The sequence below is a fragment of the Manis pentadactyla genome, chromosome 5, assembly GCF_030020395.1.
Source record: "Manis pentadactyla isolate mManPen7 chromosome 5, mManPen7.hap1, whole genome shotgun sequence".
Classification (NCBI taxonomy): Eukaryota; Metazoa; Chordata; class Mammalia; order Pholidota; family Manidae; genus Manis; species Manis pentadactyla.
The window spans coordinates 3,891,475-3,914,655 of NC_080023.1; the positions used below are offsets into that span (position 1 = coordinate 3,891,475).

Sequence of the window (23,181 nt, forward strand, 5' to 3'; positions counted from 1 at the left end):
CGAATCTCCCGCTGACTCCCTGTCGTCCCCGAGGCGCGGCCAATCATCGTCCAAGAGGCCTCGGCGGCCCGGCCGCCCCGATACCGGCGGTGAGGAGCCCTTCCCTCGGGCCCCTCATCAGTAAAGCCGAGGCGGTGTCGTGGCTGACACGGCCTCGCTCGTCCCCCAACCAGTGCTCCCGGGCGGCCTGCCTAGGGCCTCGCGAACCCTCCCGACGCCCTGCTGACGGTCTCGTCCCGCCCCGAGCCAATGGCCTGCCGACGGTCTGTCGTCCACCCCCACGTCGGCCTGCCGATGGTCTCGCCCATCCTTCCCACCCACCTTCACCTCCCTGCAGGCCTGAAGACGGCATGCCGTCCTGCCGATGGTCTCATCTATCCCCCCCCGACGCCGTCCCGCCGATGGTCTCGCTCACGCCGGCCCCCGACGCCGGCCTGCTGATGGTCTGTCGTCCACCCCCACGTCGGCCTGCCGATGGTCTCGCCCATCCTTCCCACCTACGTTCACCGCCCTGCAGACGGTCGTGCCGTCCTGCCGATGGTCTCATCTGTCCCCCTCACGCCGTCCCTCCGATGGTCTCGCCCACCCCTCCCCCCGGCCCGCGACGCCGGCATGCTGATGGTCTGCGTTCCTCCCCCACGTCGGCCTGCCGATGGTCTCGCCCTCTCCCCCCGTCGTTGGTCTCTTCCGGCGCGGCGCTGGAGCGCGGGGCGGGCGGGGCCGGGGGCGGTTGAGCGCGCGGTCTGTACGGGGAGGACGCCGTCGGCCCGAGGACCCGCCGCGCTCGCCATGGCCAGCCGGCCGCGAAGCCCCGCGGGTCGTGGGAGCCGCGACGCCGACGCCAGGTGAGGCCGTTCGCGCGCGCGGGGGGGGGAGGGCGGGGTCTGGGCAGCGGGGGTCTCGCGGCCGGGCCCGCCCTGACAGGCCCTCTCTTCGCAGCTCGCCGCCCGCGCGCTGGAGCCTCGGCCGGAAGCGGAGAGCCGACGGGAGGCGCCGCCAGCCCGAGGATGCCGAGGGCCCAGCCGAGCGGGCGGGCGACCGCAGGCCCGACAGGTGGGCCGCGGGGCCGCCCCGGGACGTGGTTAGGGCGCCCGAGCCGACTGCCCCTCATCGGTCCGGGGTCCTGTTGTGTTCCGGGGGTGGCGGCCGGGCTCCCCGAGCTGTGTGGGTGGTTCCAGCACAGCCGGTCAGGCAGCCCCGGAGAGGATCGGTTCGGAGTGAGGGGCCGACCGCGCGGCAGGAGGTGCCCGCCAGGTGCGAGCCGAGCTCTGAGCGCCAGACGGGCCTCCCCCGAGCCGTGTACGCGGCCTTCCTTCTGCCAGGCTGTCCGGCCCGAGGCCGCGCGCCGCTCGGGTCGGGATGAGGCGGGGGCGGTGGAGGGGCCGTTCGGGCGGGCTTCCAAGGCCTGACCCCTGGTACCTGCTGGCAGGGCGGGGGTGCAGCGGAGTCGGACGCGTGGCGGCTTGTGACGGCGTTTGCTTGGCCGGGGAGGGCGGGCGTGGAGCAGCAGACCCGGCATGGGGGGCAGTTGGGGGTTGGGCTTGGAAGCTGCTTTGCTGAGCAGATGCCCGAAGGCCATGGCATCCGGGAGCCTGGGTGAGGCTGCCCATCCTGGGGACTTGCAGATTTGGGGTACGAGGGGGAGAGGTAGGATGGAGAGAGTGGGAGAGGCCCCACAGAGAAGGCAGGCGTGTGTTGTCGCTGAGCTGAGCTGACGGGAGCGTTAAACCCTTACAGCCCCTTGAAAGCCCTTTGTGGCCTAGCACCCTAGCTCACCAGCCGGCTGTGTACACCGTTCCTGCTCTAGCAGGGCAGGAGCCCTCCTTTCCTGGCCCTGGGCACCTGCCCTTGCTTTGTGCACAGTCCCGTGTGGTGACGAGGAGATGCATCCGGCCATTGAGGGCGGCTCGGCATCAAAAGGCCTCGTTTTCCGTTTGGGCATTTGCCCAGTATTCTTGTCCTGGGATAGGGTGAGCTGGTGAATGGGATCTGCGTGATTCAGGGAACGAGTTTCAGTTCCACAAGGGGATTCTCCCTCATCCTACCAGAATATGTTTGGTAGGGCAAGGTCGTTCCTGAGCACTTTTTAAAGTTAGGAGTTGATCATGGCCCAGGAGACTCAGACCTGAACCTCTCTGTAAACTAGTGAGGGTGGTGTTGCCCAACTTTGGACAAGCCTCCATTTGCTCCTTTGACACAGGTTTTGAGTCAGCTCAACTTTTGGTCATCAATTTAAGACCCTGCCAACCATTTTTAGACTCTGGAAATGAACTCTTAGAAATACAGTTTTAGTTCCTCTGGGTGAAGTAAGTAGAAGGGAAGAAATTGTAATTATATAAAGGAATTATCCACTTTATATAATTTTTCAGTTGCATTTTCAAAGTTTGCCAAAATGTTTCAGTTTCATTTTCAAAGTTTGCCATTGGTTTGCAGCTATGACATGTAAGGTTGCTTGTTGCTGCAGTTGAAGTTAGTGTAGTTTTGATAGAACAATGCTGGCCAATGGAGGAATAATAAAAATGTAAGTTTATATCTAATCTGTGAAAAACAGACACACCAGCAATTCTAACTGCCAGAATTCTTGGCCTGAAGCCTTAGGTTTTCAAACTGCCCGATCTTGACTAAAAACTTCCTCAAGCTCTAGATATTACTGAGCCACTAGATCAAATCTAACCCAGCTCTAGGGCTGCCTTTTCCAGTAGACTAATCCTAATGCAGCAAGGACCCCAGTTTTAGTTATGATATAATACATTCTTCTGAATCCTTAATTATGTGCATCTAAAAGTAAGTGGTCACTATTTACTAGGTACTTTTATGTTAATCTTTAAAATCCTGAAAAGAACAACTCCTCATTTTGCAAATAAAAGAACACGTCGTATCAGATGCCCTTCAGGTGTTGAGGCCCTGCTGACTTTGTCTCCCCCTCCTCGTGGGCTGTGGATTTAGCCAACATAGGCTCATGCTGGGTGCACAGTTTAGCAGATGGAGCCCGGAGCAGCTTTTAGCCGTTGTACAGACATTGTGAGTTGGTAGGTCAGAGAGCAGAGGTCATGCAGAGCCCATTCCTTCCGCACTCTCCAGGCCAGCCCTGGACGTTTCCGGAGGTGTGGTCTGCAGGCATTGTAGTAGTCCCAATGTGTCTTTGTGCTTCACTGCAGCTTCACCACTCCTGAAGGCCCCCAGCCCCATCCTAGATGTTCAGACTGGGCAAGTGCGGTTGAAGAAGACGAAATGAGGACCAGAGTTAACAAAGAAATTGCAAGGTATTCAATGTCATCGGTGGTGTTGTAATGACATGTTACATATGTGTGTAACTTACATGTGTAATTACACGTGGATGTAATGTAGGTGTATGGTCTAAACCATGTAGCTTTACATGTGTATTAAATTGGAAGCATGTCTTAGAGTGGAGGGTCTTCAAAGTCTGGTCACTGTACTGGCAACTTGGCCCAGCCGTGTCTTCAGAAACCCTCCAGGTAAGTCTGCTCACTGGCGTTTGAGGACCATTGCCTTAGTGGCTGTCCTTCTGAGATGGCAGCAGGTAGGAGGTGGCACTGCTGGCCTGCAGGGGACTTCCATGATGTGCCCTGACCTACCACCTGTGCGCTACCACACCAGTGAATCATGGAGGTGCCCCTTGCAGATGTGGAGCGCGCTTTTGACTGACAGCTGGCTCATGTAATGCTCAGAAAGGACAGAACACAGGGAGGGGCCCCTAATATAGGGTCTGTGAGCTCCTTGCATTTGTACCCAAGTCCTTGCAAATCCAAGCCATTTCCTCGCAATGATGCATCCTTACCACTTCCCTTGATTATCCTCTCACTAATATTTTTGGGCCTTTCTCCCCTTTGATAGAGTCATCCAGCCCAGCTGAATGAACTTTGAGTTAAAACATGGCTCGTAATTGGCCGAGCATGTTGGTTTAGGATTCTGATGAGAAAAACGTGCCTTCAGTGTTGGCAGGGAAGAAGGGCAGCCTCCTGTTCCACCTCTGCAGTGCTTCGTGGCACTCCTGTCTGCTGCCTCTGGAAAGGCACAGGCCACGTGCAGGTCGGCTGACTGTGCAAGGGGCCCTGCGTTTCTTCTGGGTGTCAGTGTGCATGCGTGTGGTTCGAAAAAGTGCATGGGAGTCCACAGACATGGACTCCACAGTGTTTTGAGTGAGTTGTTTTATTTGTATTTGTATGGATTTTGATTTTCCCAACTGTTGAGTTAGGGTGTTTGACTTGGTCTCTGCAGTTTCTGTGTTTTGTTCACAAGACTTTAACAACTCTTGTGAAATACCCGTGTGTCCTGGCCCCGCTCTTTCCTTTGCCAGGGACTGTCTGCAGTACTGAGGTCATGCAGGGAGACCCCTGACTGTCAGTGGAGTCTTCTGTTCCTCAGTTGTCTTCTCAGGTCTGTCTCTGAAAAATTGTCCTACTTTGCAGATCAGACCTGCTCTGTTTGAGGCCTTCTGTTAACACCCTTTCTGATGGAAAGCCACTGCTTTCAGTAAAAAGTTGACCTGCTTATGATAGCAGTCTGTGTTACTCCCCACCAGGAAGGGTCCCTGTGCCTTGTGGGGGATTACACGCACCGCATACCAGCTGTCTTGAGAATTTGAAGATGGGTGTTGGCCATACCTGAGCTTGGTTGTTTTCAACTGGGGCCCAGAAAGAATGAACCCCTACAGATAGGCGTGAGGGCCCAGCTTCTCTATTCTCACGGGGTGACACACAGCACCCTTCTAGGCTCACGGGATAAACTAGTCATTGCCTTCTGGTGTCCAGACTGCGCTGGGAAGCCTCAGCAAACTTCAGGTGGGGTGGGAGTTAAGTTTTGGAAGGAGATACAGTGTTCGTGCCATGGTGTAGATGCTCGCGTGGACCTGCAGCTGGATGCCCATGGTCTGGGGGCCACGGTGCACCCTGCTCCTTAGGTGACCTGCTTGCAGAGATGCTCGCACAGCTGCTGTGACAGAAAGCAGATGCCTCCCGAAACCAGGAACAGGGTGGCATGGTGGTGGTCCCTCTCTCTGGTCAAGGGAAGGCAAGCAGAGCCTAGCAGGCACACATCCCCTTGGTAGGAAATTGTGTATTATAAAACTTTTATTTCAACTTGTGTTTGTTTTTTCAAAAGGCCGTAGGGCTTTGGGGATGCAGGTTTCTGTGCTGTTTGGATTTCACTTACCTGAAGCTGTTGGGTGTTTCTTTTGGCCTAGAGAAGTGGGGCCTGAGGGCATTGGGGCGTTGCCAGGTGCCTTCTAGCCCTTCATGTGACCTTGGCAAGTAACCATGATCTTCCTACTAGAGAAGGCAGTTGAGGGAGGTTGAAAATAAAGCAAACACTGCTGTTGTTTGGACCCATTCTTGCCGCTCAGGCAGAAGTCCTTGTTCCTGGCAGCTCTTTTAGCTCAAAGTATCATGTAAGTTAATTTCTATACCTTTTAAAAAGCAACATTTATTTTGCCCCCAGATATAAAAGGAAACTCCTCATAAATGACTTTGGAAGAGAGAGAAAAGCGTCATCTGGAAGGTAAGTGCTGTGTGACTGTTTCCCAGTTCCATAGACCTGAAACCCGCCCCTGAAGAGTTGATGTGAGGCACGATTGTCTTGGCAGCACTTGCTGGCCATCAGCTCCTCCTGATGTGAAGTGCTGTCTCGTGCACTAAACTCCCATGTGTATGAGACTCTGCACTGCTGTGGGGTCACTGTCGTTTGGAATCCAGGGGGCAAATGCGCCATTATTTGTTGCATCGTGGTCTTAACTGTGAGGCGAGTCGTGTCATGGATTCCATCTTTCTCAGTTCTGACTCGAGGGAGTCTGCGTCTGCCGTGCCGGCCGACCTGGAGACTGATGAGAGCGTCCTGATGAGACGGCAGAAGCAGATCAACTATGGGAAGAACACCATTGCCTATGACCGCTACACCAGGGAGGTCCCGAGACATCTTCGACAACCTGGCGTTCATCCCAAGACACCCAACAAATTCAAGAAGTATAGTCGGCGGTCGTGGGACCAGCAGATCAAGCTCTGGAAGGTGGCTCTGCATTTCTGGGATCCTCCAGCTGAAGAAGGATGTGACTTGCAAGAAATGTATGTCTTTGTTGCATCTTTGTCCTCTGTCTCTGCGGTCCATGCAGTAATTGAAACAGTTCCCTCGCTTGAGTGGCAGGTTATTAGATGGGCCAGCAGTGCCAGCAGTGGTATTAGTCCCCTGGAAGGTCCAAGGGGGCAGAGCAGCCAGTTGTCATAGCTTCGTGTATGTTCTCTGTGCACGAGTGTGTAAAGCTGGGTGGGTGGGCTCAGGGATGCTGGAGGGAGGGACATACTTCCTGGATTGAATTTACTTTTTGTAGCTGGAGAAAACAGCTTAGTAAATCTAGAAATACATGGGTTTTGTTTGTTTTTTAGATAGATTCTAACAAGTGTTTGAGTACGTTATATTGGACTATGAATGTATCTCAAGGGCTTGTATCTTTTCCCTGTTTTTAAACTTGTGCCTCATTGGAACTGTCTCGGCTGAAGTTCTGCCCCATGGTTGGGATGCTGACTGAGCAGGGAAGCAGAGAGGAGTCCCTCTGTGCTGTCTTCTCAGCTCCCCTCTTGACCTGAGCCTCTTGCTCCCTCAGAAACACATTTATTCACTCAACAAATATTTGGGTTTCTACTTTGCGCTGGGGACATTGACTAGAAGCTGTCATTTTTTTTTTTGAACATCAAAACAAACCCCTTTATTTTATGGGGGAAGGGTTTGCAGATAGATCCAAACTAAGTGTTTGGAAAAAACTCAGCAAATGGCCTTTTATGACCACCTTCACTCTTTTAGAAGCTGTCATTTTGAAATGGTTTTTAACGTGGCCTTAAGAATTGGGCTCCACAGATGCCATAGCACCACTGTGGCACTCGTGTCCTGTTCTCTCTCCAAGTAGATTGGAGAAGTGGGTGTATGTAGTACGGGTCTGTCGCAGTGTTCATCCCCCAGTTGGGCCTCTGCTTACAGGTGTGCCTGTGGGTGCACAGGACTAGCTCCACCATGGTGGGGAACAGGCAGATGGTGGTGCATTGGCCAGGTGGGTGTCCAGCACACAGTAGCTGCCGCCCACTCTCCTCTGCAAGTGACTAGGTTAAGCCCGGCACATGGGGGTCACCAAAAGCTGCTGGGCTCTGTGGAGCAGAGGAGGTGCTCGGTGTCCCCAGGTGGAGGGGCAGTGTGGCCACGGGACGTGAAAGCTGTTCTGCCTCACGAGGGCCCTGGCTTGGTGAGGCAGTGACTGACTCTCATTTGGTGTCACTTCAGCCATCCTGTGGACCTCGGGGAAATGGAGACAGAATCCGCAGAGAGCAGCTCCGAGTCCCAGACGAGCTTACAGGACAACTCCGTGAGTACCTGTCCTTGGCTCTGTCTCCTGGCTTGGGCATTTCAGGTTAATGTGCCGGCATGTGCTGCTTAGTACACGCAACGTTAAGCTGAAGTTTGATTCTGGTGCTTATGAAAAAGGGGCTCCTTACCCCTTTCTCTGACATCGTCAAACTAAGATTGGATGGGGTCCTAGGTAATGACCTTAATTTGGACTTTGGCTGATTCGACTAGTCAGTTCTGCCATTTTCATTTAAAAGTAAAAGGATTTTCCTCTCTGGTTTCAATGTCTACATGTGTGTCATCACTGTTGTTAGTTTTAGGCTGTAAAGTTTGTGCTCATGAATTGTTAGACATGAACCAACTACTGAATAAAGGAAAAATGTTACTAAATAAAGGAATGCTTTGGGCCTAGGGGGTTTTCTCTACATTTACCAATTGTAAAAAATTACATGTTTTCAAGGAAAAAACTTCATAAGATTAGAATCAGTGCCTCATCTAACACTAGTTACTGGCTGGGTGTGCGTTTTAGACTTTTTGCATGGGTACAAGCAAATCCACATCAACATTTATAATAAAGGAGACCCTTGATGTTGGTGTGTGGAGGCAGCCAGTGTATCAGGTGAGAGAATAGGCTAAATGCCAGAAAACAGGTATTGTTGTGAAACACTCAGGCCTTACATAAGGTCAGGCCAGAGGCACAGAAAGTAAAGGGGTGGGCTTGTGTTTTCCTGCCTCTCTTCCTTGTGTGTCACCCCTGGTAAGATGGTTGTGTGTCCCTCAGTCTTGCCATGTGCACATCACGCCTTCTGTCACTGTGTGACGTGTCCAACAGTAGCAGGATGGCATTATGGCTACGTCCTGAGGAATACAGCTGTTGGAGGTCGTTCTGAAGACTAGTGATAGGGAAGTTGTGGAGATTAGTGAAAACGGTATTGAACAATATGATGATCCAAGTTTTATGGATCTTTACACATAGGTAGGACTAAAAAGAAACCCATAGAGAGCTCAGCAGGGGCCTGCCTTCCTTTGGACTAAGCTCAAGAAACAGATTCTGAGCATGCCACTGACCTCAGAAGCTGAAGGTCCACAGGCCTGAGTGGCCAGGGGCAGCAAGCCAGACTGAAGTCAGAGGCAGGCGGGTGTCTAAGGAAAGGGGCCCAGAGACGTGGGTATGCAGAAGTGAGGAGGGCAGGTTGGGCAAGAATAGACGCTGACTTGATAATGCGAACACCCAGGTAATGGTCTACCTGCCTGTGTGCTCCTCAGCCGCTCTGGCTTCAGGGTGACTTCAGGGACTGTCACCACTAAACGCTAGACACAACCATGGTGTAGCTACTGTGCTCAAAGAGCAAGACATTGGTGAAATGCTGCCTAGTAAACAGTGTGTATCCAGTGTGTATCCCAGTTGTCCTGATAATGTCCCTTTCAAGGACGCTCTTTCTTTTTTGATCTGGTGTCTTGCCAATGGATTTCAGCCCTGGGCAAGTTCACTATGGATTCATTGTGACCGCAGAAATGACAGTAGAACGTTCTTGGGGTGAAAGAGTTGTACTCAAATTTATTTCCGTGGTGGCAGGTCAGTCTATGCAATCCCATCCACTCAGAGCAAGTCTGCGTGTAGCAAGCTGGTCTCTGGTCTTTGCCTCTGGGCCTCTTTGCCCACACAGCCGTCCTCTGGGCCTCTGTCCTCGGTGCTGCCACCACTCCAGCCTCTGCTCTGCTCTCCTGCAGCCGAGCAGCCATGCCACCGTGTCGCCCAGAACACTGGGTGGACCTCTTTATATAGAGTCAATAGCAATGTATTACCCACGTGTGTAGTGAGCTAGTCATCCAGGGCCAGGTGAGAATCCTGGCCACAGGAACTTTAATTTTATCCACATCTGGAATTTAGCAAAGGATTACAAGTTTAAGTTGCCATGTCTCTTGAATTTTCTTTAACTTTTACATTTTCTTTTAACTCCCTGACTTTCCTCTCATGATACTGATTGTTTTTGAGGAGTCCAAAGCGGTATGCCGCTCAGCTGGGAGGTGTTATTTGCTAAGGGCTTGGGTTCAGGGCGAACACTTGGGGCCGGAGTGTGACAGTTTGTTTCGTTATTGGTGATGTTTTTATAAGGTGGTTCAGATTTCTGCATTGTAAAAAAGGGACTGTTTTTTTAACATTGACTTAAAACTTTGGTTTTAGTTGGTATAAACATTGGGCTTCAACTGCTTTAAATTCTCTAAATTGTAAGCTCTAACAGTTGAATATGTAGCCTTCCAAGAGACTTTTTTAATGAAAAGAGCAAAACCTCTCCATCAGAGCAGTCCACAAGCATTTGAACCTGTCACCTGTCTCGAGGGCCCCTGCTCAGCCGGCTGCCCTTTTACAAATTCACGCTAACACTGGGGTGCGTGCAGTGTGTTAAGCTGTGTGTGTACCCAGCGCCTTATTCAGTGGTGCATGCACCCTGGCAGCAGCCCTCCTGAGTGTCAGCAGGCACACAGCCTTGACGGGTGTTCCCACAGGATGCCTGGAAGTTGCGGGTTATAGGAAGTGGCTCATGTTCTGGGGTGAGATGGGCTCCGGAAGGTGCTGTCTTCTGCGGCAGCCCAGAGTGGAGGCGGACCCTCCTTGGCAGGTGAGGGGTGCTCAGCAGTGTGACACGACACTGCCTCCCAGGTCACAGCGGTGATGCAGCACAGCATGGAGCTGAGTGCCTGTGGCTCAGGCCTGAAAGAGTCAGTGGCTTCTGGCTGGGGTGGGGGATGGGTGTTGCTGGATAGGAATTTGACGCATCCAGCTAACAAAGGTTGCTATTTTCTGTGGATTTTAATTAGCTTATCATTTTGAATTCTCTCCCGGGAGCGTCCAGCACTCATAGGCCATGGCTGGCCTTAGTCCTGTGGCCCTGTGGGCCTGGGAAGAGGCTTTCCCTTCCTGGGTAGGGGTCAGCAGCCACTGGCTCTGCGTCCCATGCCTGAGGAACCAGCCATCACCCGTTATTCTGTTTTCTAGGATGTGTACTCTGGTACACCCACCAAAGTTAGACACGTGGACTGCCAAGTGGAGGATGAGTTTGACCTGGAAGCCTGTTTAACTGAGCCTTTGAAAGACTTCTCGGCCATGAGCTAACTGGTGCCCCCCGGAGGCCCCTGGGAGTGAGGTTGGGGGCCAGCCACGCATGCCTCGCGCATCTATAACTGGATGGTGTGTTAATAGTTTATTATCTCATGGTGAATTGTTATTCTTGCCTTATTTGCTTAAGAAACCTTGATTTTATGAATAGTGTATTCTGCATGTTTTGCTAAATCCAAGGGAAATTGAACTCGAAGCAGCTTTGCAGCAAACTCAGTCTCTCACTCCCTGCCCCTGTCCAGGCTGCCCTGACAGGGACACTTCAGTGGTTTCCCCACAGCACTTCAGACCTGAAGTTGCCACTTGTCAGGTGGCTGGTTGGGTATAACCTACACTCATGGGGACAGTCTAGCACTGGCTTTCTTTACTGGTACCTAAGGAGTCTTGGAACCGTGGACCAAGTCTTTATGGAAACTAAATTTCTGGCCTTTTGTCAATATGTCAGGATTTTTTTTTTTCTCATACGGAACACTCAAGAGTCAAAGATAGTGAATTGAGCTAAGCTAACAGATTTTATGTAAGTTATACAGTCTTAATTTGGTACTTGTAAATAGCGCCAGGTAGGCCTTCTACCTGTAATACTCCAAGAGTTTCGGCAGCAGCAGGATTTAGAAAGAACCTTTTTTACAATCAGTTAATTTACCATGTGAAATTGCTGTAAATGATAATGTGTACAGATTTTCTGTTCAAATATTCATTTATAAGCCTCTTGTTAAGACTTGTGTTTCTATTGTTTTTGTATGGAATGACGTTGCAAAAATAAAAGAACTTCCTTTAACTGATTTATTACACTGCCAGCTGGTAACTGCCAAAGTGATTGTGTTCATCCTTCCCACATGGCACTGGGGAGGATGGCACACAGTGGCAAAGAAGCGTGGCCCAGGTTTGCTAAACCCCAGCCAGTGAGGTGGACATTTGATGGGTCTGGAACTGTGATGTGGGATGCGGTCGGGCTAGAGCGCGCCAGATCTTGAGTCAGCGAGGGCCTGGGCGCACCAGGATTGCTGTCCTGACCCCGTGTTTCCGGTTGGAGGAAGTGTGCTTAGGATGCCAAGGACCTAGGTCTGATGCTCTTGCAGTGTCTTCTGAGGCAGGCCTGGCTGTGTATTGACCCTGGCAGCTCCACCTGCAGAGTGGGCGCCTCCATAGGCACGGCTGCCTGCCCCGAGGACACAGCCTTACAGTGAGGCTGTACTTGCATCTGGCAAGGGGTGGGCTTTGGCAACTTTGTTCAAGGTGTTTCAGGAGGGCAAAGGCCCCTCCTTGTTTACTTAGCCCGTTTGTGGAGCCCACACAGCTGGGCAGTGCTGGGGAGACACTGGGACATGCAGGAGTTGGTACACTTGCTCTGATACAGGCAGTGCCAGGGAGAGGGTAAGGAGTAGAGAAGGGTAGGGTGTGGGCAGTGACTGGGTGCTTAGGAGATGCCTAATAAGGGCGTTTGAGCAGAGAGATGCTGTTAAAAAGGCCCGAGGTGGGAGTGCGGTGTACAGGCTGGCAACATATCCTCAGGTGTGGGGGACCAGTGGAGCAGTGGGCAGGAGCTGAAGGGCCTTGGGGAGCCTGTGAAAGCTGGTGAAATAGGGGATGCACCTCGTGTCTTTGGGAGGCTGCCAGTGAGGGTCGGGAAGGGGTGGGCCTGCTGGGACCTGGAGCAATGTGACAGAGAGCTCAGCAGCTCGTTGCCTGCAGTGTGGCAGTGGGTGACAGGATCATGGCTGATGTACTGAAGATTCCTTGGCCTCCTGCTGCTTAAGCTAAAGGAAGGAGAGGGGCCTTCAAGGTGGCTAACCCTGAGATGGCTTCTGAGCAGGTCAGATCCAGAGGACAGCCAGGAGGACACTATGCTGAAGCGGGGGCTGCAGCTGCAGAGTGCTAAGACTGGAAGGCTGGGAACCTCCCCCCAAACTTCAGGGCTTCCCAGGAGTTGTGAGCTTAACCCTCAGCAGGACCAAGATGGGGCTGGTTTTGTGACCTGTGCATTTGGCTTTTGTCTAATACACCTCAGTAGGAGTCACAGGCAACCCAAAGGCTTTTCAAAGAATTACATTGGCAAAAACACTGCCAGTTTGGATGGGAAGGGACTGGCGGTATGGAATGAAAAGAGGCTTGTTGGACCCTCCAGGTTCCACTGGCAGGAAGCAGGCTGAGAAAACCACACAACTGCAAACACAGGCTGCCCTTCATGGAGAAGTGGAGCCAGGAGTCCAGACACAGAGCCAACAAGCATGGAGAATCCCTAATGGGCAGGCCTGAGCCCTAATCAAGGAGATACATGGCCAGTGGCTCTGTCCCCGCCCATCTCGACCAGGAGGGCCTAAGGCCGTGACCCTATGTCTGGCCCAGCACACACTGGGGTGTGGTGGGGGCAGGAGACTTGAGCTCTCTCTATTCAGAAGTCTCAGGCTGAGGGGAACTCCATACCAGAAGGTGGGCTCAGCGGTGAGGTCCCAGACCCTGGCTTTACCTGCCTGAGCTGGGCAGCCAGGGAGCCCTTGGGAGCATGAGTCTAACGCAGTGTCTGGGAGAGTCATTCTGGCCACTGGCTTTTACTTCACATTTAAATTATTGGAATGCGTTTATGCACCAAGGAAATTAATCTTCAGATTTTTAGTTCTTGCCTGTTCATGCTGTTAACATAATCTAGTGTTTTTGTATGAGTGTTGAGAGTAGCCAATAGGCTGGGATTGAGTTGTTTATTCTGGGCTCATCTACATTGAACCAAGAAATGTCAAATTAAATTAAGTTTGTCTGGTGTGATAAATTCCTCACAATTCCAGGCCGATTGCTATCTTGTTCCCACTGGCGATTTGTTCTCCTATCTTGCCATGTATGGACATGGTCAGCTTATCAGGGCTGCCCTCCCACGCCCCCAGATTGCTTTTTTCATGCACTGTGAAGCCCTCCTTGTTTCTGGCTGGTCCATCAGGATCCCGTCCCTTTGTTGGGAAGCTGGCAAGCGAGCCTCAGGTGAGTCAGCAGCCTCTGCCTGAACCAAAGGGCCGCACTGTTGGCTTCCTGGACCTGTGGGTGGTCTCCTTATTAATGGAGGGGTTACAGGTCCCCCCTCAACTGCCCCCCCCCCGCCGTGTAGGCAAATTGAAAGGTCTGCTAGGTAGAGTCATGTTATGGTCACAGCCAACTGAAATACGATGCAAATTAACCAGCTTAACTGTCTTTTGAACCTGGCTTGGCTCTGTGTGTGGGGGGTGGGGGTGGGGGGTGTATGCCTTTTTGACCAAGTCTGTGTATTAATCTTATGTTTAAGAATCTTGAGGGTTTTGTTGTTGTTGTTGTGGTTGCTGTTGTTCTGTTTGACTGGACCTAAGCTACTTCGTGAGACTCACACCTCAGAGGGACATATGAAGATTCCAGAAAAATACCCCCTCAGTTAGGGGTGTGGGGCACTGTAGTCCTGCAGACATTATCTTGGGGGCATTTTCATGCATGAAAACTTCCCTCAAGTCCCAAAGGTTTGAAACCACATATTGAAAGAGCATACCACATTTCTGAATATACTGACCTAGAATGTCCAACACCAAGACATATTCTAGGAAAATTACTGAACTTCAAAGAAAAAGAAATAAACTCATTATTTTATAAGGGAGAGCATGTTAGATGGTCAGCCTCCTGGGCAGCAGCACTTTGTGCCAGGAGACGATGGGATAATACGTGTAAGATGTTCAGGAAAGCGTGCACCAGCTGCATCCAGGTTTTACACCCAAAAAATTCACCTTCCAGTATAGGGGCAGTAGAAACACTGCTGTCCACATGGGGGAACTCAAGAGTTCTGGAACCCGGTGAGCCCTTCTGCACACGTGGGCCATGGAGCTCAGATGGGGAGGTGGAGCGTGTGGTCACCATGCTGGGTGGGTAACTATTTAAAAGGGCAGGCAGATGGGCAAATTTAGACACACATGCTTCATTTGTAGTAATCATGTTGGTGTTATATGGCCACTCTGGTACCGTGGGAAACCCAGTGAGTAACTATGGGTGCTTCCAATCCTCACGTCTCCCTATCCTCCCCTGCAGTGGAAAGAAAATACATTTCCTAAGTAGAGAAGAGCTTCCGGAACAGCGCTTTGGTCTCAGATTGGCATGGTATCAGGAAGTGCTGTCTCCAGGCCAACAGCCAAACTGGGTCGGCCCAGATGCCTCCAGCAGGGGAAAGGTTAAACCCTCGGGGCACCAGCAGACCACAGAACCCTACTCTGCCACAGGTAGGGACCAGCTCCCCAAGCATGCAGGCAGGCCCTGAGGAGACTCCAGAGACTGCACTGGGCAAACAGCCAGTGTGGACGTGTGTGCTGCCTGACCCCCTTCACATAGTGTCGCTGAAAAGGCAAGATGACAGTCATGTGCTGGCTCAAGGTTGCCAGGGATGCTGCATCTGTATATACATTGTGTGTCGCTGTGTCTGTGTATCTAAGGGGCTTACCTACACCTAGTCCCTGTCTAGTCCATATCTAATCTAGTCTGTGTCATCTTCATGTCCCCTCTAGCTCTGCAGGAAAGGTCTAGGTACACTGACCACCCCAGTCCCATACCGTCCATGGTCTTGAAACACCATTTCAAGGACCTTGTGGAGAAATGGCTGATTGTGGATGTGGGGCAGGGAATGTTCATGATGGGCCTGGTGGGGGCATCATGCCAGGTGGTCCCAGTCTTGAAGTTCAGCAGGGTTGTGTCCAAAGAACTCAGCAGTGACCTGAAGAGACCGTGTACTGGCTAAAACCAGGACAAGTTAACACAGAGACAAGAAACACAACAGATTAAAACCCATTGAAATGCTTAAATTTTTGAGTTCCTGATGTTTTGGGAAAGGGATCTCCACTTTTGGAGAATCACGGGAGGGCCATAGTTGGGGGGGTCACCACCCTTTCTCTCCCTCCTGCTCCCACGCCTTTGCCCTGCTGATCTCACTGAGCTGGCACAGCAGTGAGATGAGCAGAGGGGGTGGGGTGGCCAGGGAGCTTTAGAATCCTGGCCCCCAGGTGAAAATCGGGGTTTTGCTGAGGCAGAACTTCGCTGAAGCTATGCTGAATCTAAAAAGCCTGGTCTTTCTTCCTAAGAACTATGATGTCTGCCATATGAAGGCTAACACCCCATACCTGTTAGCAGGGAGGGCGTTCTGTATTTTCCTCAGTTCTTGTCCCCGCCACAAGAAAGAATTGAAGAGCAGAAACACAGTAATGAAGCAGAGTAAAAGTTTTATTTAAAATTACTTAAAAGAGAGAAAAAGTGCGGACCACCTCAGGGAAGAGAGGCGCCCTGAAAGGTTTCAGTTCTATTTAAGAAAGCAAGTGCACACTTGGAGAAAGGGGCATGTGAGCTACCTCACAGAAGCGGCGTGCTGAAAGGGCGAGATAAATTTTTAAGGCTACGCTCTTGGAAAGTGCAGGCGACCTTGGAGAAGCGCACTGAAGGGTTTAGGGTCTGGGGTTTTACAGGCAGTTGAGGGTTTTCAGGAATGCGACATGGGGCCCAGAATGTTCATCTTTGATAAGATGTTAAGTTTCTTTCTTCTTTTTTTTTTTTTTTTTTAACTCAACACAAGAAATATACTGCTTTGATTGCTTTCCAGGATATCAGCTTCTGTCTGGAAGTATATCAATCAAGACTGTCTGCCTCACCTCCAATGTGGGCTGAGCCACTGCCTGTTTGATTAAAATGCAAACTTAGCTTTAAGATAGGATTCTTCCTGAATAAGCTGGGCCTTTTAGCAGGTGCTAAAGTAAATCTTAAAATGGTATGTTCTAATTGACCCCTATGAAGACATAGGCTGTGCTGAAATACTTTTCCTTATCTGGGGAGTATTCAAACCTCTAGGCCAAGTTGCTCTTGGCTTTCTTTGAGCTTTAACTCATTAACAACGCTGGGTCTTTTTTAGTGGGCTTTCCTGGCTGCCTTCTCTTTCCACCCTGCTCATATCTATTTTCCTGCCTAACATACCTCCTGAATGTAATTCAGTAATCATAAGCAGGAGAAATAGAAGCCTCCCCAGAAGTCACATAATTTCTTACTACATAAATATTAAAAATAATGTCCAACCATATGACTGTCTGGAAAAGGCAGGACTGTGGAGACTGGAAGGATCAGGCTGCTAAGGGTCAGGGGGAGGGAGGGAGAATAGGCGGAGCCCAGAGGCTCTCCAGGCAGAGAAGCTTCTCCATGTGATGCTGTAATGGTGGATACATGTCACTGTGCATCTGTCCAGATGGTGGACTGTGCCCCACAGGGCGGTCCTGATGGAGACCGTGGGCTCCAGTGGGGATGACGAGTCAGTGGATGTCCATCAGCGGTGACAGTGACCCCTCAGGGGTCTTGGTGGGGGAGGCCGTGCGTGGGAGGAGGGGCATGTGGGAAATCTCTGTGCCTTCCTCCCAATTTCGCTGTGAACTTAAAACTGCTCTAAATAAAGTAAAAAAAAATCAAGTGAAAAATTGAACATGGAGAGACGCCATTGGAAACCCAGACGATGGCCTAGAGAACACTGCAGACATGCCCAGAGCCCGCTGTGTCCTCCAAGCCCTGTGCTGGCTGCTCATGAACAAGTCGTGGGAGGAACCCAGGCCGCCGGCCACTGGGGCCCCAGGGGTGGAGCGGTCACCCTGCCCGCGGCCGCGGCCTCGGTCTCATGGCACCACTTGCCCTCAGGTTGGCAAACATCGGGAGGCGGCAGAGCTGGGCCCCTTGCGCGGTGGTGGGGTCTGGAGGGCCACGTGTCAGCAGGGCGGCCCCCGATCCCCTGCGGGTCCGCAGTGGGACGGGGAGGAATGGCCGCAAACTACTGTAGCAGGCAGTGCCCGCCCGCCTGGGCCTGAGCGCTTCAGCGAGCGTGTCCTAGGAGCCACCTAACGCCCGGTCCGTCACCACAGCCAGGAAACGCGACCTTCGTGCCTTAAAAAAATGTCCCCGTGATGTCACCGCCTTGGGTGGCCACAGCTGAGTGGGTGTCCTGCCCCGGGCCAACACGGGCCCTGGCTCCCTAGAGCCGCCGCCCGGTCCTGCCAGGGCCCAGCCCCGCTGCCGGCCCTCCTATCGCCCGGCCCGGGGCGCCGCTGCTCTGGGAGGAAGGGCCTGTGCCCTGGGTACTACCCCTCAGTCTCGGTCTTGAGTGCCTGTGTCCATTCCCTACCAAGCACAGGACACATAAAACTAAGGTCACACAAAAGGCTTGGAGCCCAAAGTGCCGAGGGGCGCAGGCTGGGCAGGGCTGCCACGGACCCACGCTGGCCTCGCCCGAGCCCTCCCTGCGTCCCAAGGACCGCGCGCTTCCCAGCCCCCATGGTGCCTTCCAGGCTGGGCCCGGGCCCAGGCCTGCGCTGAGGGTCGGTTTTCTGGGCTCGCCTCTGGCACAAGAGTTGCCGCCCTGCTGGCCGCTTTCTCAGCCGTCAAGTGGGAGCCCGGCGTGGCCAGGACACCGAACCCCGGCGCTACGGCGAGCGGCCCGGTGTCGGCCCCCACCCTCCCGTCAGAAAGGCTGGAGGGGGGCGGCCTCAGCGCAGGCCAGTCTTCCCCTGCCCCTGGCGGGCGCGGTTGCGCGCAATTGCGCGCAGTCTCCAGGCCGCCTCACGTAGGTAGCAGGTGCCGCCCGGGCTTCGGGACCGGTGGGGCGGGGTGCCCCGAAGGCCGCTGTGGGTGGCCAGTTTCGCAGCCCGCGCAGACTCGCACCCTGCAGGCGCCAAAAGCGGGGCGAGGGCGCTGACCCTTGCTTCCTGGAGGCACAGCCTCTGCGGTGGTGGCTCTCGGCAGGCAAGAGTCCCTGCAGCCCTAACGCGGCCTCAGGGGGCCTGCTCGTCTCCGTGTCCCTGGAGACAGCCGGTCTGGGGCGCCGGTGTGAGGGGCTCTCTGGGTGGCCCTGAGCACCTTCTCAGGAGTGGGCAGCTGAGTGCCAGGAGGGCTGGGTTCAGGTAGTGAGGGGTGGGAGGCACCTGGGATTGCAGGAGGGAGTGGCTGGGCCTGAGTTGACTCGGCCGGCTCACCGTCGTGACCCCAGACTGCAGTCCCCTAGTGTGGATAAAATTGTAACATTTCCAGAATATCTCGCCTGGCTTTTAGTACACCTGCATATCAATAGGCGTTCAGAGGTGGAAAGAAGTATGGCTTTAGTGCATTTGCATCATTCCTCAGGGGTGGAGAGAAGGTCATCTCCATATCAATGGGTAATGACCTGGGCAAGGAGGGCTTATCTGTACCTGAGAGGGGAGGAGGAGGGCTGGTTTTGCTGCTGCTGGAGCCGGAGAGAGAGAAGGGCCCGGACTGCAGTTTGTGAGCAATAAACAGATTTAAACTCTCTCTTTGACTGATTTCGGTTTTTAGAGGTATTTTGCCCCGTGATTTCCTCTCCCCGGACTTAACACCTAGTAAAGGTGAAGCCTGCTGAGATGATGTCCTTGAAGCACTGGGATAGTGAGGAGCAGAAGGGCAGGTAGCCACAGACTGGAGGGTGCCCAGTGGGTGGGTGGGAGCCAGGATCTGGGCCGGAGCTGCCCTGGGTGAAGGAACCCAGTGGCTGGGGAGCCCCCAGCCATGCTTCCACTCATTCATTTGCTCCATGTTGTATGCCTACTGCAGGCCAGCTTCTGCCACTTTTATGTGGGTCCTCTTCTGGCTGGCTACAGGTACCAGGCCCCAGAGGATGGCACAGAGTGGACATCCCCACTCCACTCTGTCCCAGTGTCCCTGCCCCCTTAGGGCCAATGGACAGCTCCAGTCCCTCCTCCTGGAAGGCTCCCCAGCCCCAGCAAATAGGTCACCTCTAGTGCCTGCGCGAGCGACCTCTGCTGGCCACTCTTTTTGGGGTTATGGGGGTGCTTGTGTCCTCCCTAACAAGTCTAGGGGCAGGGAGCATATCCCCATAGGGCCTTGAGAAGTCCCGACCCACGGAGGGCAGCACCTAGAGCTGTGCCACTGGCAATTCGCTGTCCCCTGGGTGGGACATGCCTGGCTCTGAGCCTCAGCTTCATCTGTAAGGCGGTAACTAACGCCATCCCAGGGGGCTAATGCACAGCAGGAGACTGATAACCGGCTTGTGATGACAGCACCCAGCCCATGTGGGCTGAGCCCCTCACATGCCCACCGGGCTGGAACACGTGTGTGTCCCAGCACATTCTACGTGAAACGGCCCTGATCCCACCGTCCCACACGTGAGCGCTGGGACCCAGTGAAGGGCTCTGGTCCGCACCTCCATTCCACAACCTGGTCCTTGGCTGCAGGAAGGCTTCCAGCTGCCTGTGGGTTTTATGAGACCATCAAACGCAGAGACATTAACTCAGCAGGCCAGCTCTTGACTCCCTGGAAGCTCCAATAACTATCCAGACAAAGCTGAGACGTGCAGACGAGTGTGCCTTAATCAGTGACCAGGCTTTCGAAAACACAAAGGGAAACTTGGTGGCCTGAGGTGGCTGTCACGCCGCGGTGGAGAACCCAGCTCCCCTCCCTGGTGTCTTGAGTCCTCCTGGGGCCTGGGAACAGCCACTCGCCCTGGGGAGTCGGCCAGGACCTGCCGCTCCTGGAGCGCATCGACGGAGGCGAAGCAGACTGCTGTGGACACGGCAGGCTCCCTGCGCCAGCCACGCGGGGCTCCTGCCCGCACAGCTCCAAGGCTGTCACAGAGTCCGCCGCGCCAGGCCCAGAACCTGCGCGGAGACTCCGGGGGCATCTGGGGCCGCACCCGCCCAGGGACTGCGGGTCTCCTCCAGAGCGCCACTCCCCCTTCTACCCGGACAGCCCCGGGACGAGGAGCGGTACTCGGGGGACTGAGACCTCTCTCCCGCCCGACGCGAAGCGCAGGCCCGACGCCTCAAAAGGGCCCTCCGGCCACAGGGCCCGAAGGCCGCGCCCACCCCGTGCATTCTCTCCGGGTGAGCAGCCAGCTCCCGCCCACCGCCTCTGCGCGAACCGCGTGATCCCTGCCGCCTACACCCCTCCGCGGCCCGGGCGACGTCACGTCGTACGTGGGGGGCGGGGCCAACGTGGCGCACGCGCGCTCCGGGCGGGGCGGGCGGTGGCGGGAGGGGCCGTGAGCGTGGTGCCCCGTACCCGACGGAACAGGCTCGGCTCCCGCCGCGCGTACTGCCCCTTGACCCACCGAGGCTCCGGAGCTCCTGCGCCTAGTTACCCCACGCACAGAGACCCCTGCGCCCTGAAGCATCCGCGCACCGCGAGACCCCTGCGCCCCGGGGTTACCCAGTACCCCAGGACGTCCGTGCACCCCGGGGCCCACGCACCCGGCCCAGCCGGACAGCGTCTCCCAGACCTGCGGAGGCTGGGGATCCAGGAGCAGAAGGGCTGAGGGTTTCCTGATGGTTTTGACCAAATGAAGCTTGTTTGTTGAGATTTGTGAGTCTTTGGGGGAGTTTGGGGGCAGAAACTGGGTATGAGAAAATGGCTGGACTAGTATCTTGAGGAACAGACTATTTCTAGGGACATAATGCCAGTGGTGACAATGTGGTTCGCGTGGCTGTTTGGGAGGTGGGGCTTTGGTGTAGGGATGTGTTGACAAAATTCCCTGATGGTCTCCAAAAGTCAGTAGAGAAGGTGTCAGGTAGAATTAAGGAAGACTGTAAATGCGTTGTTGACGGAACTAAATACTCACCGCAGAGCTGAGCAGTGGGCATGCCCATGGCGGGCGGCGGTGTAGGCCCTCGGCCTGTCCTAGGGCCTGGTATTGGGTTTTGAAGAGCACATACATGCTGCTGTGATAGGACGCACGTGGCTGCTTATGGGCTGAACTGTGCCCCCTGGAGATTCCTGTGTTGAATCCCTGACCCCAGCGCCACGGCCCCTGTCCTTACTTGGAAACAGGACTGCTGCACATGTAATAAGTGAGGATGGACTGGTGCTGGAGCAGGGTAGGCCCTAGTCCAAGGTGACTGGGGTCCTTATGAAAAAGGGTCTGGACGCAGGCGTGAGTGTGCTTTTGGCGAAGGTGGGAGAGCGTCCGCCGGAAGCAGAAGCTGACGGAAGCCGGGTGAGGCGCCGGCCTCAGGAGCCACGACGCAGCAATCTGCTGCCGCCTGCGGGGCTAGGTTCCAAAGGCCCGGGACACTCACACGTCGCTTTACAAATGCTGCATCAGACTGTCAATAAACTGAAAAAAAAACAAACCAAAAACTCACTTTGGTGCCTTTTTGGAGGTAGATTCCCAAAGAATGAGAGTGGCTGGAGCGCCAGCAGGTAGGGTCCTGTGGCCGTTGAGTCCAGGGCCTCTGAACCCCCGTGTTGCCGGTGCTGCAAGGGGCTTCTCCCTTGGAGGGCCGACCGGTGGGCGCAGGGAAGGCAGGCAGAAGGCCAGTCCCGGGCCTGTGGGCCATGCAGGGAGTTCCCAGTGTAGGAACCCTGCTGTCCTTTCTGCCTAGGCCGGGTTGGCTGAGAAGGGATGGCTCAGGCCACTCAGCTGCCCTGGCTCTCATCGATGGTGCTGAGCCGGGCTGAGCCTGGTGCGGCGCGGTGGGTGGGCCAAGCGGCATGAAGGACCAGCGCCTCTGGGGCGAAGACGGTGAGCTTGAACTTCTGATTGTAGGAAGAAGAGGTGAGTCGTTAGTGCTTCCTCTGGAGTGTGTGCACTGGACACGGGCAGAGGGCATCCCGGGACTCGGTGCACTGTGGTTTCATGCATGGGTTACGGGACAACTTCCTGGGCAGGGCCTGGGGTGTCGGAGGTGGCCTTTCTTCCTAAGGTGCCGAGAGGCCCAGCCACCTGCACCATGCCATCCTTGCTGTGCTTGTGGGGTGGAGCCCCGTCCGCACTTCTCAGCTCCCGGCTGGCGCACTGCCCTGGGCACTAGCGTCAGCCCAAGCCCTTCGTGCTGACCATCTGGGGGGACCTGCTCTGCACTGTGCTTTGTGACCATGACGTCCTGTCCAGATGGTCCAATTGTCCTTGCGGGGCGCTGGCTTGGTGTTGCCAGGTCAGCTGTGCCTCCCAGACAGATAGGTTTGGGTCCTACCCCCAGGACTTGTGAATGGGACCTTATTTGCAAACAGGTTTTTGCAGATGTAGTTAGGATCTAAATTAAGATGAGGTCATCTGGATTATGGTGACCCCAATCCAGTCATCAGTGTCCTTATAGAAAGAGATGCAGAGATATAGGACATCAAGGGGAAAGACATGGGATGGAGGCAGAGAACGCAGCGATGCGCCTGCCAGCCCAGGGGCAAGGATGGTGGGGAGCCACCTTCGCTGGGCAGAGCACGGACGGTCCCCCTCAAGAGTCCTGGAAGTAACCTGCCCTCACCTTGGCTCAGCCTCTGGCCTCCAGATCTGAGAGGAAATAAATCTGTTGCTTGGAGACCCCCATTTGGTGGCATGTAGCGATGGCAGCCAATGTGCTTGGACTCGAATGAGGAGTGGGTGGTGCTGGGTGACATGCATTCCTCCTCCCTGAGAAAGTTGGGGTGTCGTACTCAAGGGTCTGCTCTCTTCTGCCCAGCATGCAACCCCATCTGCTCGTCTTCCCGAAGGAGGCTGCTGGAGGCTGACTAGGGTCCCTTCCGGGGGGCCCTGCCTCTGCAGGTGTGTGCCATGCGCTGGGTGTGGGACCCTCCACTTGCCCAGTTCAAGTGTCAAGCTCCTGGTGAGCCCCTGTGGACAGAGTATGCTCTCTTTATTTTGTTTTCCTAAATTGCTATGTGTTGTGACAGGGTACACATCTGACATGAGCACAGTGCCAGGATATGCCCCGGACAGTGTGGGTGGCCATGCTGGTGCCCGG

The 23,181-nt window shown here is 54.3% G+C and overlaps 1 protein-coding gene across 2 annotated transcripts; it reads left to right on the forward strand.

Annotated features, from left to right (window-relative positions):
• Positions 1 to 315: 315 nt before the first annotated feature.
• On the forward strand, positions 316 to 16,910 carry SLBP (stem-loop binding protein). 2 transcript variants are annotated; one of them, XM_057502065.1, is made up of 7 exons: positions 316 to 845; positions 940 to 1,053; positions 3,159 to 3,263; positions 5,458 to 5,517; positions 5,790 to 6,077; positions 7,282 to 7,363; positions 16,047 to 16,910. In XM_057502065.1, exons 1-7 carry the CDS (start codon positions 475 to 477, stop codon positions 16,125 to 16,127), a joined length of 1,101 nt encoding a protein of 366 aa, XP_057358048.1. In that variant the 5' UTR covers positions 316 to 474; the 3' UTR covers positions 16,128 to 16,910. The 2 variants fall into 2 exon arrangements, with proteins under 2 accessions (XP_057358048.1, XP_036777367.2); XM_036921472.2 differs by lacking the exon at positions 16,047 to 16,910 and adding an exon at positions 10,343 to 11,256 and having other exon boundaries at positions 321 to 845.
• The last annotated feature ends 6,271 nt before the right edge of the window (positions 16,911 to 23,181 follow it).